General features: G+C 39.2%; 1 protein-coding gene across 5 annotated transcripts in view; it reads right to left on the reverse strand.

Moving 5' to 3' along the window:
• Window positions 1-747: 747 nt before the first annotated feature.
• ENAH (ENAH actin regulator) overlaps window positions 748-17,927 on the reverse strand; it is a 128,979-nt gene continuing 111,799 nt past the window's right edge. For 4 of the 5 annotated variants that reach the window (XM_071579558.1, XM_071579538.1, XM_071579528.1 and 1 more), the window contains 9 exons: window positions 16,169-16,476; window positions 15,818-15,954; window positions 15,365-15,419; window positions 15,019-15,067; window positions 12,727-12,793; window positions 10,224-10,286; window positions 6,619-6,697; window positions 4,882-4,939; window positions 748-3,780 (listed from right to left, as the gene is read on the reverse strand). In XM_071579558.1, the coding sequence (XP_071435659.1) occupies window positions 3,743-3,780; window positions 4,882-4,939; window positions 6,619-6,697; window positions 10,224-10,286; window positions 12,727-12,793; window positions 15,019-15,067; window positions 15,365-15,419; window positions 15,818-15,954; window positions 16,169-16,476 (854 nt within the window). In that variant the 3' untranslated portion in view covers window positions 748-3,742. The remainder of the gene's footprint in view (window positions 3,781-4,881; window positions 4,940-6,618; window positions 6,698-10,223; window positions 10,287-12,726; window positions 12,794-15,018; window positions 15,068-15,364; window positions 15,420-15,817; window positions 15,955-16,168; window positions 16,477-17,927) is intronic. The other variant, XM_071579566.1, reaches the window with a different exon arrangement.

The raw sequence follows: 17,927 nt of genomic DNA on the forward strand, positions 1-17,927 counted from the left end.
GGTCAACCACAGACCATCTTCCTGCTTTTGTAATACAGAACTTTCAAAAGTAGATCATCTCTTGACACTGATGGACAGACATTTAAATCACAATGTTTACATTTGTTCCCTCAACACTGACCCAGTAACAGAAGACCATTTTAGAATCTAGTGATAATTTTATTAAAAATACCCCTTTGTAACTCATTAATGTTGGTGCCAAACGTGGCACTGGGACCAATGGTTTGCCAAACAACAACAGCAGGAAAGTACAGCTTCAGGATGTCAAGGACATTTAAACAGCTATGCTCAGTATTTTGCTGTAGAATAAACTGAGCAAAACTGTCCTTAACATACAGAAAGTTCTCTTCATCTGCCATGGTAGGTTTGCTTTATTACCAGGACTGAAAATAAGTCATGAACATGAAAGCAAGAGAAAAAGTCGGACTGACTGCAATTATTTTCCCCTTGGTCTTTCCCTCTCCCTCCCTTCCAAGTTCTCCGTGGATACAGGGTCTGAAGTGTATATCATGTGAGAATGTAAATCACATCACACATTTAAAATTAATTTTAATTTATGTACAGCAGTTACCATTCATGAACGTTACAATCCCTGTAATTACATTCCTTGTAAGTTCTCTACTGAACCTTCTGGTGGAGAAAAAGAAAGGAGAGGTGGAGTCAAGGAGTAAGGAATGAGCATAGTCATTAAAAATTCTAGGAATTTGAGTAGTAAACCTCAGAGAGTTTTCTATGAAGTTCCAGAAATAAATGGTGGCAACAAGTATATATTGCAATTTTATTTCATTCGCTCAAACAAAACGTTAGCATGTAAGAAATTTAAAATGACACAATATGATAAAAATAGCAGAGAATGAACTGAGAAACTAAAAAGAAGGTAAACCTAAATGCATGAAAAGTCAACATTCATTAGTGATCAGCTTCAGTCTTTGATTGACACTTGATGCTCGATAACTTTAAAACAACGAACTGGAAATCATTATGACTATCTGAAGAGATTTCAGCACCAGCACTAAGATTTTTACATTCAGTTGGTTTGCAGTTGACTTGGTAGCCACTTGTCTGTAGTGCAGGTTTATCACAGGTCAGATCACAGTGTTGAGGAAAGCAACGCCCTCCTGGCATTAGAAAGGATCCCTTAAACTGCCCTCAGCTTAAGACATCCATTGTACAAAAGCACAGAACCACCACATTATGGTTTTTAAAGAACTTAGTCACCAGTAAGCAACATCATCTTAGCTTCTGCAGTTCATTTTCAATACTGAAATCTCTGGAAACGGTGCAACTGTCAGTAGGTCAGGAAATGTCTACAGTAATCTTTAAGTCAATCTGATTTTCTGGAAAGAACCAATTCTGCAGTTGGGGATTACAGAAAGTATGTATGTAGAAGCAGCACAAAAGACAACATCTGTTCCTTTTTCTTTTAAACAGAAATCATGTTAATTGTAGACCAAGGCACAAAACGTTTAGTGCATAAGCCAGTTCCTTGCACAATCTAGTAGTTCAGCCTTTTATTTTGGACCACTTGTACCCATTCACACTATTCCACTATGCTACTCCTGAACTCTCCTAGAGACAAATCAAACGTGATTTCTGACAAGGGTAAACATCCTTGATGCTCAAAAAGTCAGTGTAAAACAAAAAGTTACATCAACAAAGATGAAAATGCCTCCTCTTGTTTTGAGATAAACAGTACTTGACAAGCTTACTATGGATATATTTTTAAATGCCTCCAATGAATGCATGCAAAAAATGTTGTTGTTTCTCTTTATTTAAAAAAAAATAAATAAATGGAGTTAGATCATATTTCCACTGCTGCCATCTCTTAGAATTTTAACCTATAGAAATAGGCAATGTTTGAATTGGTGAAAAATTTCCTATTGAAGCCTTTCCAAAGGTGTTAAGTGCTGTTTTGTTTTGCTTTGGTGTTCAGCACTCAAGACAGTATGTTATGGAAAGCATTTCTCCTATGAACGGAGCTGCTAATACCTGTAAGCTGAAATGCTAATCTCTCCAAAAGTTGTAAGTAAACTTTTCTTTTGGATCAGCACAGATCCCAAAGCAAACATGGCACTGTTACAGCTTGGAAAAATGGGCAGTGCAAAGGAAAAGGAAAGATTCTGATCCACGTTCTTTGTCCAAAGCACTACAGATCCAATTCACAGAATTTTTCTATCATTGAACTGTACCACATAAAAAAAATCTATTAAAAAAAAAATGTACACGCATAAGATCTGAAAACCCTGGGAAACAGAAAGGTATCACCTCCCCTAAAAAAGATTCTCAAATTGCTTAACAAAACCAATGGCATTGCTGTTTTTCTGCGTTTGGGTTGCGTGGAGCTGTGAGGGGTTTGGTTGGGTTTGAGTTTTTTGGAAAGGAGAGTGGCAGATAAATTAGGAGGAGAAGGGGACATTTACTGTGACCTGATGCTCTGTTGTTCTAAGGTAACTGCTGTTGTGTTTCTCTAAACTATCAAAAAAGGAGTCTCAGAAAAGAGTGAAGCAGAGAGTCATGGTAAAAAGGTAAAGGACAACGCACTTACACAGGGGCATCCTCAGTAGTTCAGATGCCTACATGTTCTTTCTCTCACCGAGAAATGAGTTTGGCTCACCTGGGAGTTTCAGAACCATTATGGAAGTACTACTGAATTTCAAATAGAAAACTGAAAAAAGATACAAAAGGATTAAGTACCTGGTTCCATTAACATGGTTACTGATAAAAGTCATGTTTTCCTCATTATTACACATGCATGTAAGATGAAGAAAAAGTGTAGAAAGTAATAAAAATGTGTCACCTTCCCCCTCCCTCATCCCGCATCTTTCTGGGCATAAATTAAGCCTTACAAATGAAAAGGCTACTCTGTGACATGCAATTTTTTTTTAATTAAAAAGCTGGCTGTGTTGTGTTACATTACAAAAATGTCCACATGCATAAATCTAAAAAAAGCCCCAAAATCTACTGTAAACCTACAACATACTAATGATTTACATTTGACTGCTGATTCGCATTATGTAGAAGTCTTAGATTTGGTAAAGCATCGTAACAATGTAGGAAGGCATCTACATCTTTAATCTCTGGACTGTATTTGCTTTTTTTATTTTCCTATAAAATTGCATGAAGGCTAACTAGAGAGGCTTCCTATCATAGAATTCCAAAATCTTGGTATGTCATCACCATCTAGGTCATCACTTACAAATATTGCCCTTCAAAAGCGCGCCTTTCTAATTGTTCCGTGTTTTGTGAACCGAACTTCTACACATCTGATCTCTTAAATTATTCATGGAAATATCAGATATGATAGGAAGACAAACCTGAGATACATTTGAAGTACAACAGTATAACTTGCTAACTCCTTCATTAATAAAGAAAACCTCTCTGAAAAGCCTTCCCAAGCTTTTCCCTGTTTTTTGTCTTAACAAATTCTGAAACATGTGCAATTTAATCTTGACATGAGTAGACTTCAAAGCACTGTGATCTTGTCTGATAGGTGTAGGTATTTCTGCATAATCATTACAGTAACTTTAAGAGTCTCTTCCACCCTGCTGTAAAGGTCAGAAAAAAGCTGCAAACTAGGAGGGGAATAGCATATCACCAGAGTGACGTGTCTGAAGCTTTTCAGAATAGGTTGTTTCTCCCTCCTTCCAAGTGTCTGTCTGTCTCCGTTTTCTTCTAACAGCTCACAAAACGTAGTCAGTTTTATATCAAGTTAAAGAGTCACATCGGCTTAGTACTAGTCTTTCTATGCAGTATTCGACTTGCTGAGTTCCTGCCTGATAGCTAGAGAGAAAGAGAGAGAAAGTTAGCAGATCAGACAGACAAAGTCAAGGCAGAAAAACCAGAACACACAACTGACCCCTAAAGAAGCTTCACGCTGCTCCAACAGTCTTACAACTTGAATAACCAGTATGTAAGACAGTCTCATGTGGCTTCAGACAAGTGTCATTATCAACCAGGCACTACCCTGTTTTTCCTCTAAAATCAATGTCTTACTTTTCAGTTCCCATCTCCAGCAAGCCTACGACCTTACCTAATGGCAATCACTACCATTGGGATTATCAAGGAGCTTATGTGTGGGTTCAGTTTTCTTTGTTTGTTTTTAGTGCAGCCTCAGGGCTCTGTTGGCACTGTGTTATTCTAAAAGGCTGTGGTGCAACACAGCATAGCCAAAATACAGGGAAGAGTACTACATTCTCTGTAGCCCCAAACCAGCCAGCTCCTTCCACAACATCACTTGATGACACTTGACATTTTATCAACAGTGGTATTAGTTTAATATGACCTTTTCCCCCTCAATATTTTGGTACATTCCACAAAGCAAAAAAAAATTAAAAAAATTACAACCAAAGTAGTAAATTATACAGTTTTTTAATTCCTGACTGTACCTTTAAGATAATGGTTTCCAGTGTTTTCCCTTAACTATAGAAGGCTACTTAGGAAAATGTCTTCTGTAAAAATGAAAATTGTGAGAAATCTTTCCTTTGACTCTTACATTACAGATCAAAGAGAAGAATGAAAGCTGTAAGCACCATTCTGGTCTGAATGTTACCAGTTTACACACCTCAGCAGCTCTGGATTATTTAAAAATAACCCACCTGCCACCACATGATAGTAACGACAACTGCAAATCACTCAAATACAGCATCCCTTCAACCACTATTAAAAGACACTACTTGGTGTTAAGGTTCTACTAAAACAAAATGTCTGGGAGACAAAACACTGAAGCACATCAGTCAGAACAGGCCCAGCACAAATGGTTTGCCACCAGACTAAGAACAAACCTACTTATACCAATGTATCATTCTTGGGGTAGAAACACATTATAAAGCACCTGTAGCTGCTCTAAAGCTGAACAGCAGCAGCAAACACAGTGGTACCTACCATCAATAAGTTCTTCCTTTAATTTTGTTAACTCCTTCCTCATTTCTTCTAAAATGTCCTGTGGTGTCAGAACAAAAATAGCAGATTAGTGAATAGATTAGTTTTGCCACCTGTAATTTTCTGTAGAGGGAAATCCAGAATTCTTCCAATCCAATTCTTCCAATCAACACCTAACCCTTTTAAAAAGCATAACCCACCCTTCAGTTTCCAAGTTAATCCTCAAAAACCTTCCACAGAAGTCCTACAAATTGAATTCCACAGAACTTCTGAGAGAAGTGACATTTTGAAGTTAGAATCCTGAATTGATGTAATTCCCAAATAAAAAAAGACCCTAAACTTGAAGCGTTCCTTTAAACCACGAAAGCTTTGCTACAGCTGAAATGTGATGAGAAATGCAAAAAAATGAACACTACAAGCCAGGAAAATATTCAAAATAAAAAACAGAAAAAAGGTAGATCAAGTTTATCAAGGTCCCAGTTGCCAAGTGGAATGTGAGGGAATGAAGGCAGCAGAATGAAGTGCCACATCCCTCTTGCTGTTTTCTTCATCCTTTCCTCCAAGTGGTGTCAGCTGATGATTTGATGACAGCGTGTTTACAAGCAGAGTGGGGGCAGTGTCTGTTCCTGCAAAGGAGACTGCCACCTCCCGGCCAAATCCATAGTGAGCACGAAACTCATCCAGAAGATTCCTGCTGTTTCTTTTCCAGCGCTGGGGACAGCATGCTGTTCACAACTGACCAGGCAATTACTCCCATGTGCTCCACACTTGCTGGGTCCCTTGTGAGCTGCTGCTGAAAGACACCTGCATGGACAGATTTCCCCTGCCTGAAGGCATTCCTGGTGTCACAGCATGCACCAAAGCTGCAGGGTAGGTAGGTCTCCCAGGTCACCAAGTCTTAGGCAAGACCCTTGGACAAACAGCAAGAAGCCTTAGAGTAGGATTGTGGCCACCAGTTTCTGGGAAGGGCAAGTAAGAGCTTGGCACGTCTCCAGTAGAAATGAGTTTGAGATGATTTTGCCTCCAGAGAAAATAATCTTAACAGAGGCAGAGAAAGTGAGTGTGCTGGAAACTTGGGAAAGCTGCGCTTTATGGGATGATGGGATCTTCATCTTCTGTGCCTTCAACTTGAAAGAACCACAGAAAAGAAACAAAGGCAGCCCAGGCAAAAAAAAGGAAGGGGAAAAAACAAAAACAGCACCCAGACTGCTATCAGCAGTAGCGATTCATGGAAGCTGCACCAACAGTACCACAAATCCTCTTGAGATGACAAAACTGGAGCATCCCTTCAACTAGATTCTAGAACAAACCCACACATCCTCCAGAACCAACCAGCAGGCCAGAACTCATTCTAGACCTGCCTGCTGAGTCAGGACCCAATCCAGAGGGAACAAGAAGAGATTGCTGTTCATAACCCCATCTAGAGCCAGCCACTAAATAGGAATGTGGCCTAGAAGCAACTACCAAGTTAAAAGCCACTCAGAACCACTAAGTTGGAGCTTGCACCAGAATCTCCCTCCCCACTTGGGGATGAGCCCATTGATCCAAACACCACTTCAGGAAGATCCTTCAGCTCCACAATCCACACCCCTCTAGAAACCATTGCCAGCCCCATGGCCCTGCAAAAAATTACGAAATCATTAAGTTTGGACATAGCTAACAAAACAGTTAAAAACTGATATTGGACAGCTACAAGTCCTTATCCATCCACATTGTCTCTTCAAAGCATTATATTCATACCTGCTTCAATCTGTCATAATCTAGACCTTCTGACTGTACTCCGTTGGCACTGGGTTGTCCTGTTGGTGTAGATTTTGGTCTGCAGTAAAAGAACACATCCATGAGTTCAGGAAACACAGAAGTTCCCCATCAAACTTACTAACATTTGTCTATCAAAAACATAGTCAAGAATTAGAATGAAAAAAATACCATGTTGGGAGTGGGAGGGTGGGAAAATCAAGCAGACCCAAAATACCACACAGAATAGAAAGCAGTAACCAAGAACATTTTCCACACACTGGAAATATTAATTACCATAAGAATAAGAGTTATTAGTTCAAAACAAGAACTTCCAAAGTAGCAGACAGATTTCACTGTCACTGGTTTCTGATTTCTTCATAATGGGCATGAAAAGCTGAACGCCTTCAGATGTCAAATACTTTCTCTTTTCAATGGCTTACTCATTCAAAAGAGGCTCTCTCAAGGAAACACTCCCACTAACTAATGACTACATGTTGATGCTGACTGTACGAATGCTGTGGAATCACCCTGGCTGATCTTCAACACTTGACAGGACATGGCTGAGCAACCTTATCTGACTCCCTTCCAACATAAATTATTCCATCAATTGCTTTCTAACGCTACTGAAATCAAATACTGTAACAGCAGCAAGATCCAAGAAACAACATGTGAGAAGAAGTTCAGTGTTTTGGACTATGTGATGTTCAGTGTTTCCTTATGCAGGAAACGTCCTTACACAGGATTCCTTTCCTTATGTCTCCTAAGACACCGAAGACTTGCTTAACAAGATCATCTTCTATTTTTTAAACACAGAGTCCGAAAGAAGTGGATTTTCTGACTTCCAGCCTCTCCTTCCTGATCCCCTCTTTTACACAAGGTGTAATTCAGACTCATGTACTTACTACAGCTATGAGCAGAGACAGCACCTAGATGCTAACAGCGGGAATACCAAAAGGGTTCTGCAAAGCAGGGAGGGAGGGAGGGATGGATGGTGTGGGACAAAGTTCATGCCAAGAGTTTCCCCAAAGTTTAGGATTATTACAGTATGCTCACTTTGAGGAAGGTCAGGGTATTAGTAGACTAAACTGGGACCTATTTCATTGTCCTTGCATGTGGCATCACTGAACCAAAAAAGCTAGGCCTAAACTCAGTGTCACTTCAAAATTCCTACACAGAAGTTCATTAAGCACTGCATTTTTCTGGATTTGTTACCTGATGGTGCAGCCTTATTTACTACAATGGAAGGTGGACAGGAACAAAAACAGACAAACCAGCAGGAAAGGCACAGTTCTGTGCTTTATCTTCTCTCAAATATACAGCATAAAACTTCCTTTTCTCAGAATTTTCAGAATGCATGAAGGACACAAGCAGTGTACCCCACATTTTAGTTTTTTTCAATTTATTTACATATTTAATTAAGCTAATAAAACAAAAAGTTGTGTGCTCACTCAAAAGAACAAACATATATTTCTCAGGGGTTTTTTTACAAAATCACTACCTTCAGCTTTCATGCATCTTCCTTTACAAGACAGCAGTTCACTCAGAGAAATTATCCTATCACACTGGTTTTGTTGAATAAGAGCTGAATGAATGTCACACTGAAATGTTTTGATGACTTGCACAAACTGAGAGGAGCATTTTCTGATTTGCTAACCTAAGGAGAACACTCAAAATGTGACTCCCATCAGAAAAGGGTGCACACACCAAAATATTGATTTGATACTTGTTCTTCACATGGAATCACAATCCTCAATTGCTACAGCTGTCAAGATGCAAGTCTACACTGTATAAATATAAGTTCCAAGAGAGAAATTGCTCCTTACTGTTGCTTGAAACACACCAAAATGAAATACATAATCCACCAAGTAAAATAGAAGATGAAATATTGAATAACTTGATAGTGAAAGAAGCTGGAAAACAGAATTCACCTTGCAACCACCACAAAATCTACTGTGTGTGCTAATGCTATGAAGACAAACCACAATTTAGGATCTTTTTCAGAACACTTTGCATATTGACAGTGCTTAGCTCATTATGGAAAAACTCCTTGCTCAAAAACATTCAGCAAGATGAGACCTTTGGCAATTGCTGTTTCACCATATATCTGATATTGAAAGGGTTACCTGTAGTTTATATCTCAATCTGCAAACCACAACTTAGTCCAAGCAGAATAGCATGAGTTTTTCAGATTCTTCATATATAGATTCTGATCATTTCCACTGACTACCACTTTGTTCCCACACACTAAGGTATTACAGCATTTAACCAACATGACTGGAAAAAAAAATTCCTGTCTTCTTAAATGCATCTCCTGGCAACAGGCACTTACACCCTATCTTAACAGAAAAACTCAAATAAGAATATACTTCATTATTTTTAAAAATTTACTTATGACTTTAATGTTTTAATGGGATGGCTTCAAAAAAAAAGCTCTCCACAAAACAAGTGCTTCATGATATTTTTCTTTCAGATCTTCAGAATAAAAAGTCAGCTTTATCCACTGTACATGATCTACTCCTGCTATCTGTCAAAAATCTTAACAAAAAGGCTTCTTTATAAACTCTACCCCTCAGTCTAAATGGGAGACATTTTTGCCTGCTAAAATGCAAGACATTCTTAATTCAAATACTGAAAGACAGTAATTTGTAAACTAAATTATTTCTACTATCAGGAAAATCTACCTGTCTTCCCACCCAAATCTTCTTCAACTTGCTCAGAGGAGAGATTAACAGTGAATGCAGCTGCCATTAGGGAAAACATTAACTATTGAAATGTAGTGAATAAATCATCCCCACCATTCGATCCTCAGATGGCTAAAGAGCTCTCCCGTGTGGTTTTTCATAGCATTGCCTGACAGGACAGTGAGGCATCCCTGACAGTCCCTAACACACCTTAAATCAAGCATGCAAGGTAAAGACTTTATTCATGCCAACATGCAGAATACACCACCCAAGAGAAGTAGCTAAAAGGGGAACTTTTCATACAAAAGATTAAGTAATCACCACAGTGAGTGCCTTCATGAAAACCAAAACTGGAATTTGACTCAGTAATTCTGAGGGACTTGGTAACATTTACCTGTGGAAAGCTCTCAAAACAAAAGTTTCAATGTCAGTACTTTATGACTACCACAGGAGACCAAAATTTGGATCTAGAGAAAAAAAATATACATGATAACTCCAACTTCTGAATTTGTTCCCAACAGAAACATCAGTTTATGTTTAACAAGTCTTTTATCAAAAAAACACTTGGAAAATTAATTGCTATTACTGTGTACCTGAACTTACAGTTTGAAAACCTGCTTCTCAAAACACCAGCAAATGGTTCACTAAATCCTGGCATGTTCAGTGGGAATTTGTTCATTTGCAGATGGAGACTGCCAGAAAAGCAGTGCTTAATAGGAATTCATATCTGGTTCTTAAGCTGTCTCAATTTGCCTTTGGCACCATCTGCTTTTAACAAGTCCAATAAGGGGCACAACGGGACAAACAAAATGTGAAGAGGAACCTGGTGGTGCGTGTGGTGATTACCAATCCACGTAGAAAAAGTCCAGCCATGAACTGGTCGAAGTGGTTATTACAAAGTCTCAAATCCCAACAGGATGATACCTGTTTAATGAATCATAGAACCTGTTTTCAGAAGCAAGTAGGTTTTTCCATGGAGATTCCCGTCTAAGAAGGGGAGAAATACTACCTTAACAATCTATAATAAGTTTTCATTTTGTTCAGTTTTAGCACCTTAAACACCATAGAGTTTCACTAGTTCCAAGACTTCTATTTGAATGTTTCAGGAAATACTAAAAGCACAGAGCTTAAGTCTTTTCAGCTGGCTACAAAAGAAAAAAAAGGCCTGATTTTAAACTAGCTTATTTTAAAATGCTTAGAACATTCTTTCTGAGAAACAACAACCTCATTGTCTACCTGTTTGGAAACTCTGAAGAGAAAATTTTGCTTACTTGCCAGTTTCTTAAGTGCCTTTGTTTAACCCCTCCAAATTACTCCTATCCTCCCTAAAGAGGTTGGAAGCAGGTTCTGGAGCATTGCCAGGTGAAAGGTCTCCCCTTCTGGCAAACACAGCGTTAGTGTCTCAAACAGCAGCACCCTTTGACTAACTCACTCAAGGCAAGTTTAACAAGCTGCTTGCTGAGACAGACTCGGCAAGCAGAGAATTAAGAAACTGCAAGGACATTCAAGAGAGCTCTACTGACACCCCTTCTTTCTCAGTCTGTGAAACATTCCTCATCCTGGCAGGGCAACCTGTCAACACTGACTAGAGAGCTGTACCAGCAGTCCTAAAGTATATGCTATGGCACCTTCCAGCAGGTTATGACAGCACTGAAAAACAATAATGATGTTCAATAAATACAGAATGGTTATTTTGGAAGTACTTTTAGAGTATACACCCATGAAGGCTCACATCAAGTTTAATTCTACCAACATTTTCCATTGGATGAGTGAAGATAAAAGCCTGATGGAGAGGAATGTCTCAATACATCTCAAGAGAAATCTCAAAAGTCCTCTGTAGTCCTGTACTCCTCTAGGTCAGAAAACATTTTTAAACAGACCTGAGCAACCTCTGAATTTCACCAGCTGAAAAAAGGTTAGTGAAATTAGATGCATAAAACAGTTTACAAGAGCCTACTGTTGTAGGAGCAGGTTGAAACAAGACTTAAGAACATCCCAGACTACCCAAAAGAGTCTGATAAGGAGAGCTGCTGTACTTATTAGTCCATTCACTTTCTTCAGCTGCTTATCCATAGGGTATCTATAGCCAAAGGGACAGACCAGCAACTGTTTCAAACAATACAAAATCTAAAATGCTCTTTAGGATTCCTTACACAAGTTATTTCTGTGACAAGTTCCCCCTTAATGTCACACTTTGAAGCAGATCGAGGTATCAATACAAGAGACCTTGTTTAAAGCAGGTGAGAGCTATTTGGGCTGAGGGGGGAAGAAGGCAGGGGACAGTCAGGGCTAAAGGTAATGCAGCACTTTGTTACACTGACAGTGCAGCAGAGAACATCACTTCTGACCTCACCTGCTTTCTGACAAAAAACAAAGCAACCAGAATCAGGGCTGCACACACCCTGAGCTCCTGGACCTGGTTACTTGTGAAGGACAGACAAGGATACTGACACAGCCTGACAGTGTTTAGTGTTGCATTTTAGAACTAAAGATCGTGACAGCAATCTCAACTACAAGTGAGGTCATCTAGAGAACAGTTGGGTTTAATACTTTGATCACCAAATCTTGCATTGCTGTTTCCAACAGACCAGACTTTTAAGGAGAATTCAAGTAATTTCAAACACAGCATTCTCAAGTTTAACATGTTCTTTTGTTTTCTCTCAAGAAATTCAGGTAATTCTGTCAGATTATCAAAGTTCAAAATCCCTTAACCTCTGTACACAAAATACACAGGAATTCTAAATGAACCCCAAGCCTTCTGCTTAATGTAAATGGCAATGAAATATACCTAAAAAAATAAGAATCTAAAGAATGATTTCACTTACAGAAATGCCTACATACCAAAGTTCCAGCTGACAAGTTACCAAAGATTGGTTATTGCACTGAAGGATGGATATATTTCTACATTTCTGTAGGACAGACTTTCTTAGATTTGTGTAAGACAGCTACTGAAAATTGTCACAGAATCAAATCTTACCAAGATGGCTTAAATATCTAGATAACCATTCTGTGACTAGCACAGAAATAGAAAGGGAAACACCCATTCACCACTGAATATGTCAAGTGCAGCACTGATTTTGGTTCTACCTTGCAGGAAATTCTAGACTTCAAAATAAATAGAAAAAATGAAACATTGCTGTAGGCAAATATATACCTTAATATGATTCAAGTTATACATCAGCAATTGTTAAATAATATTTCTGAGTTATACTTTTGATTTTACTTTCAAAAATTTCACTTACTAGCATTCTCCAATAGTGATTCTTCATTCCTAATTAGAACTGCCAAAAGCACTTTCACGGCGGTAATTTTAAACCCATACATTTTGCTTTCAACACTATTAAGGTGATTTTAGTCCAGTATCTTCAGCAGCACGTGCAACAAGAGCAAACCTAAGGAAAAGGCAGCTGGTACAAAAGGGGAGTACCTGGAGATAACAGGTGACTTGCTTCCATTCACTGTATTTGTCCTTTCCCAAGGCTTTCTCGTTAGTTCTGGAAAACACAGTGAGGAGATTAAAAACTGTCTTTTTCCATTTGTTGTGTAATTTCTGTGAGGAAACTTCAAGTACCTGGAAACTTAAGTCAGCTGGTTGTTTTTTTGCTGTTGTTACTACATTACATTAGTTCTTTCATATTAAGCTGACTCCTGTTGTGTTCATCTTTTTTTAGTCATACTACCATTTATCTTGTGAGAATATCTTAAGAGTCTCACTTGTGCCCTAGACCTTGTAAGTGCCATTTGATTCTTAATCCAACCGGGAGAAGGTCTGGCTATGCTTTATGCATCTGAGTGCTTCAGTTGTGAAACACAGGACTCTGGAAGCATTACCAGTCAGCTTTGAATACTTGAAGAAGAGGTTTTTAAGCTAAAGGAGTTTTCCTGCGCTGTTAATGAATGATATAAAATTAATTCAGGGCCAATTTCAATTAAGTTACAGCAGGTGTGATACAACCTCACACAACTAGAACACCTTTCAGCAACAAGACACTTATTTTCCAAAGCCTTATCCCCAAAATGATACTTCTACAGTTGTAATACGTCATTTCCCCCTTTCAAAATAATAGCCTCAAAACTAAAGGGACATCGCCCTGGGAACCCCAAGAGATTGACATTTACCTGTCTGCTGTGAAACCAGACATTACTGTGTCTGTCTTCTCCCACCTGGGCAGCTTATACCCTATGGGCAAGCACTCTCTTAATATGCTCTGCAGCTGAGGACTTTCAGGCCTAGTCTGTAAGCATAAGTTCAATTTGTAGTAAAGTGTTAAAAGCCCAGCCTGTCTTTGTATGTGCTCATGCTTCATTTTCCATTATGAAGCCTGCTTGCAGTTCTGCTTAGAATCCTCTCCATAAAACTTCGACTGCTATCTTGAGTTTATTACAGTGATCTAAAGTCACATGTGAAAGTCAGCTTTATTGTGCAGGTTTGTGTGTCAACAGCAGACAGACAGAAGAAGAATACTTCAGGTAACAACTGTTCGTTTTGTGTTCTTGCGTGGTGAACAGGATTAATTTTTTTCATTTAGCAGTCTTACTTAAGCCCTTCCTCAGAATGTACCTATCGCCACAAATAATTGATTCCTTACAGGTCAGGTTTTCATTTCTTACAATCTGCACAAATTAAAAGTCTTTCCGACATGTGAAATATTATTATTTGCTATCATTACTTACTCAGGACTTCAATGTGGCACTGATCAGTCTCTATTTCAGATTTGGGGTTTGCTCCCTTTCTTTTGTACTGCTCAGCTCTGCTAAGCTGAGTACGCAGAGAGGCAGACATTCCCTTTCAGAGTCTCACACGGCCCAGAAAGTTCTCTGGGATGCAGCTAGATACTGAAAAGAATGTTGCAGAAGTCCACTAGCATAGCATAGGACCCAGCCAAATACAGGTTGCCAGTGCTAGCAGTAAGTCTTAAGGTTAATTTTATACACCAGTCTTCAGGACTTGTCCTTCCCTATGAGTTAGTAGGATTTTAGCTTTTATCTGCAAAACTGAGAAACTTGTGCTATGGCTGCAGCTTGCTCAAGGGGATGCTAAGCATCCCTCTTAAAACATTTTAAAAACACATTCCTAGGCACAACATTACCACAGCATCTCACATCAAGAAATAAAATGGAATTTGTCCACTAGAAGGAAGTTGTCAGATTCTGAATGTATCTGACATTACCAAGTTTGATGAAGCTTCTTATCATCACAAGGAATTAAAGGAACCACTTCCTACTGGCTTTCATTTCCCTCTTTTGGGCCTGTATTAAATTCCCTAAGGGTAATACAATTCCTGTGTTTAACAGAATGAAGCACACTCCTAAGGAGAGAGAAAAAGAGGGGGGGGGAACATATGTGTGTGTGTGTGTGTGTGTGTGTAAACTTGATTCGTGTTGTGTCATTTACTGTCTTGCAGTCTAATTTCTTTAGACTAGTGGCAGTACCTCAGTATTAAGTATTCCAATGACTTCCATCTAGACCTGCTTAGCTCCTACTACTCCTCAGCAGAGGAATCATGGGTAAAGCATTTTAACTTCATGCCCTTATACTCTTTATTCACTTAAGTTTTTTTTATCAGTCACCTTCTGAACCAGGACCCATTCTACAGCAAAATCCCAGGCTGTAATTATGGGAGAAGAGGCAGGCTACAAAATTCGGCAGAACTGCTGTGATTTGTCACTAGATTTTAGCATTATAGAGCCCCAAAGTCCACAAACTTGTGCTACTTACCAGGTGTGCTTGTTGAAGAAACTTTAGAAGATGAAGACTCTGATTCTTCCTGATTAAAAGGGAGGAGAGAGAAAAAGGAGGGAACAGAAGAGAGAAGAAAAGGTCTTTATAATCTGATAAATTCACAAGAGTCAATCTCAACTGTTAAAATTATTTCACTTTTTATATAGATTTAAAATGGTTCTTATCAATTGTATGTAGAAAATGTGCAAGCACTTTACAAAATAGTGGTTGTATATGTGTTTAAGTATATAGTAAAGTATAAATAAGCTCTTGTACACCATTCGAATATTTCTCATAATCTTTTTATTGACTAATGAGAAGTAGATAAAATTTCTAAACTCACAGTTTTATCTTCTTTCTGCTCTGGTTCTGTTGATCCCTTTTCAGCAATTCTTCTCCTATAAGCAGAGACAAAGTTACCAAGATCATCATGGCTTTAAGATGGAAGACTGTTGTTTACTGGAATTACAGACTTACACAGCCTGATAGATAATCGAAAATTAGTGTGTTTAAAGAGGTACTTTCAATAACCTGCCAAGGACAAAGCACTCCTGGCCAAAGCAACCGTGCAATTTGAAGTCTGTATGCCCTCCCCTATTGCTGCACAAAGACTTACACAGAAGTACTAGATTACACTCAAATAAAAATGGCTATTCATGAAACATTATCAACTTTACAGTGCAACCACACGACCAAGTCAATGTTTATTTGATCCTTAGCCAGCAGCAAACGGGCACCCCAAATCCTACCTCTGTGATGACTAAGCAGCAGGAGCACAGCAGAAACAGCTCCTTACCTCCTGGCCAGCAGGGCAGTCATTTCTTCCATCAACCCACTGCCTCCCAAGGGAAGTGGCCCATTTCCACGGCTACCATCTGTTTTGGATGCAGCAGAGCCTCCTCCTCCTCCACTTGAACTGGAGGAGTCTTCACCCTTCATAGTACACAAAATAACAGCTGATGTGCATGAAGAACGTGATGGGCTGGGCTAGTAGCACATCCAGTAATTCTTTTTTAATAATGAATTAAGCCCAAGCCCACCCAAAAAGTCTTGATACTGCTTTTAATCTTGAACAAAGGTTACAACCAGTTCGGGAAGACAGGATTTAGAAACAGGAATTGGAAAAAGAAACCAGAGTGATATTTACCCGTGACACTTTCCTAAGTTTGGCTCCAGCAAGTGCAGCTGCTAGTCCAGTTAAAGGGCGATTATCTTCAGACACGAATCCCGCTGAAAATCCAGAGGCTGGGAGAGGGGGAGCAGGAGGTGGAAGGGGAACAGGAGGAACTTGGCTAGGAGGTGGAGGAGGCGGTGGTGGCGGCGGTGGAGGCCCTGAAGGTGGAAGTGGAGGAGGTGGTGGTGGGCCAGGAGGAGGTGGGGCTGCTACTGAAGACTGAGCTGGGCCAGGGGGTAGGGGAGGTGGAGGAGGAGGTGCAGGTGGTCCTTGGACACCACCTAATATCAAAGAGAAAACAAATAGACCACATTAAGGATTTAGAAAATAAAGATCTTATTTCCATTGAAATGGTGGTTCTTTTGCTCTGCGCATGAAACATTAAAACTGGTAAGATACTAGGCAAGAAAACACTGCAAGTTTCAGCAGGAGACAAGCATTCTTATTCAATATACTAAAACTATTACATAGTAAAGTATGAGAGATCAGACAGTTTCAGAGACATTTACATAGGAAACCCCTCCAGTCAGGTTCTGTGCTGCAACCAAGAACAACTTTACACCAGGAAACAGGCAAATAGTCAAGTGAGGCATGAGAATTGTACCAGGTACGAACAATACTTTGTGTTCCCATGGTGACCTTTCACTGTATTAACAAACATTTAACACATCACCCAAACATCTTAACCCTTGAACTGCAAATTTCTAAGCTATATATAAATCTTTCCCATAAAAAGCATTCCAGTAACCAACTTCAATAATTTAATACAAACACTAACAAGTGAGTTAGAAGACTGACATATTTCGAACTGATAGGAACAAGCTCTTCTACTTTGTATCTATCATTTTCTTAATGTTTTAAATTCACATTGATATCCAATACAAAGTGTATTTCAAAAAAATAATACTCTGATGATCACTGTGTTATTACTATAGGAAGAAGTTAAGAAATTGTGACCAAGACAACAGCTCCCCACATTCTCGCCCATTCTCCCCCAGACTGCCAGAAGGTACTAAAAATGCTGCACAACTACCTTTAGCAATCTCTGAGGGTAGGAATTTTTGCCTGGTCTCCTAGTGCGCTAACCACTGCATAAATTCAAAAGCCCTTTAGCTCTCTTGGCATCACTCACCATCCAACTGCACTCTTCTATTCCATACTAGAAGTGGGGCTGTTCACCCTATTTCTATTCCATCCTAAATTAGCTCACACCTTCATTTAAGACAAGAGGGCATAAAGAGGATCTACTGAAGCCACAGGCTGCTTACACCCCAGCAGCCCCTCTTGCCCATGCCTTTAGCTCAGCTACTGCAGAGTTATAAACAAAGATCTAAATCTATTAAATCAATATAAGTGCAGGATTCAGGTGAACTCAGACATTTAGACCCATGTAAAACACATTTCTATCATACTGGTGGAGTGTCCATTAAGACTGTCACCTGCTTAATCAAACGTTTTGTCTGAAGTCTATTTAGCTACGCTGATAAAATACCACAGTAAGACCTGTATGTATATATATATATGTGTGTGTGTGTGCGTGTGCACATATAGGCATGTATCAAAAGGAAATGCTGTAGGTGTCACATACTACTTTCTAAGTTCACTTACATGTCCAAAGCTGCACATGTTCTTCTACATTGGCTGCCATGAGAAAACCAGTGATGCTGCCTGTTAAAACCTTGTTCCAAATAAACTAACAGTGCAGTATTTACCACGCAAACATTTGAAAAGC

The sequence above is a fragment of the Pithys albifrons genome, chromosome 2 (assembly GCF_047495875.1).
Source record: "Pithys albifrons albifrons isolate INPA30051 chromosome 2, PitAlb_v1, whole genome shotgun sequence".
NCBI classification, from domain to species: domain Eukaryota; kingdom Metazoa; phylum Chordata; class Aves; order Passeriformes; family Thamnophilidae; genus Pithys; species Pithys albifrons.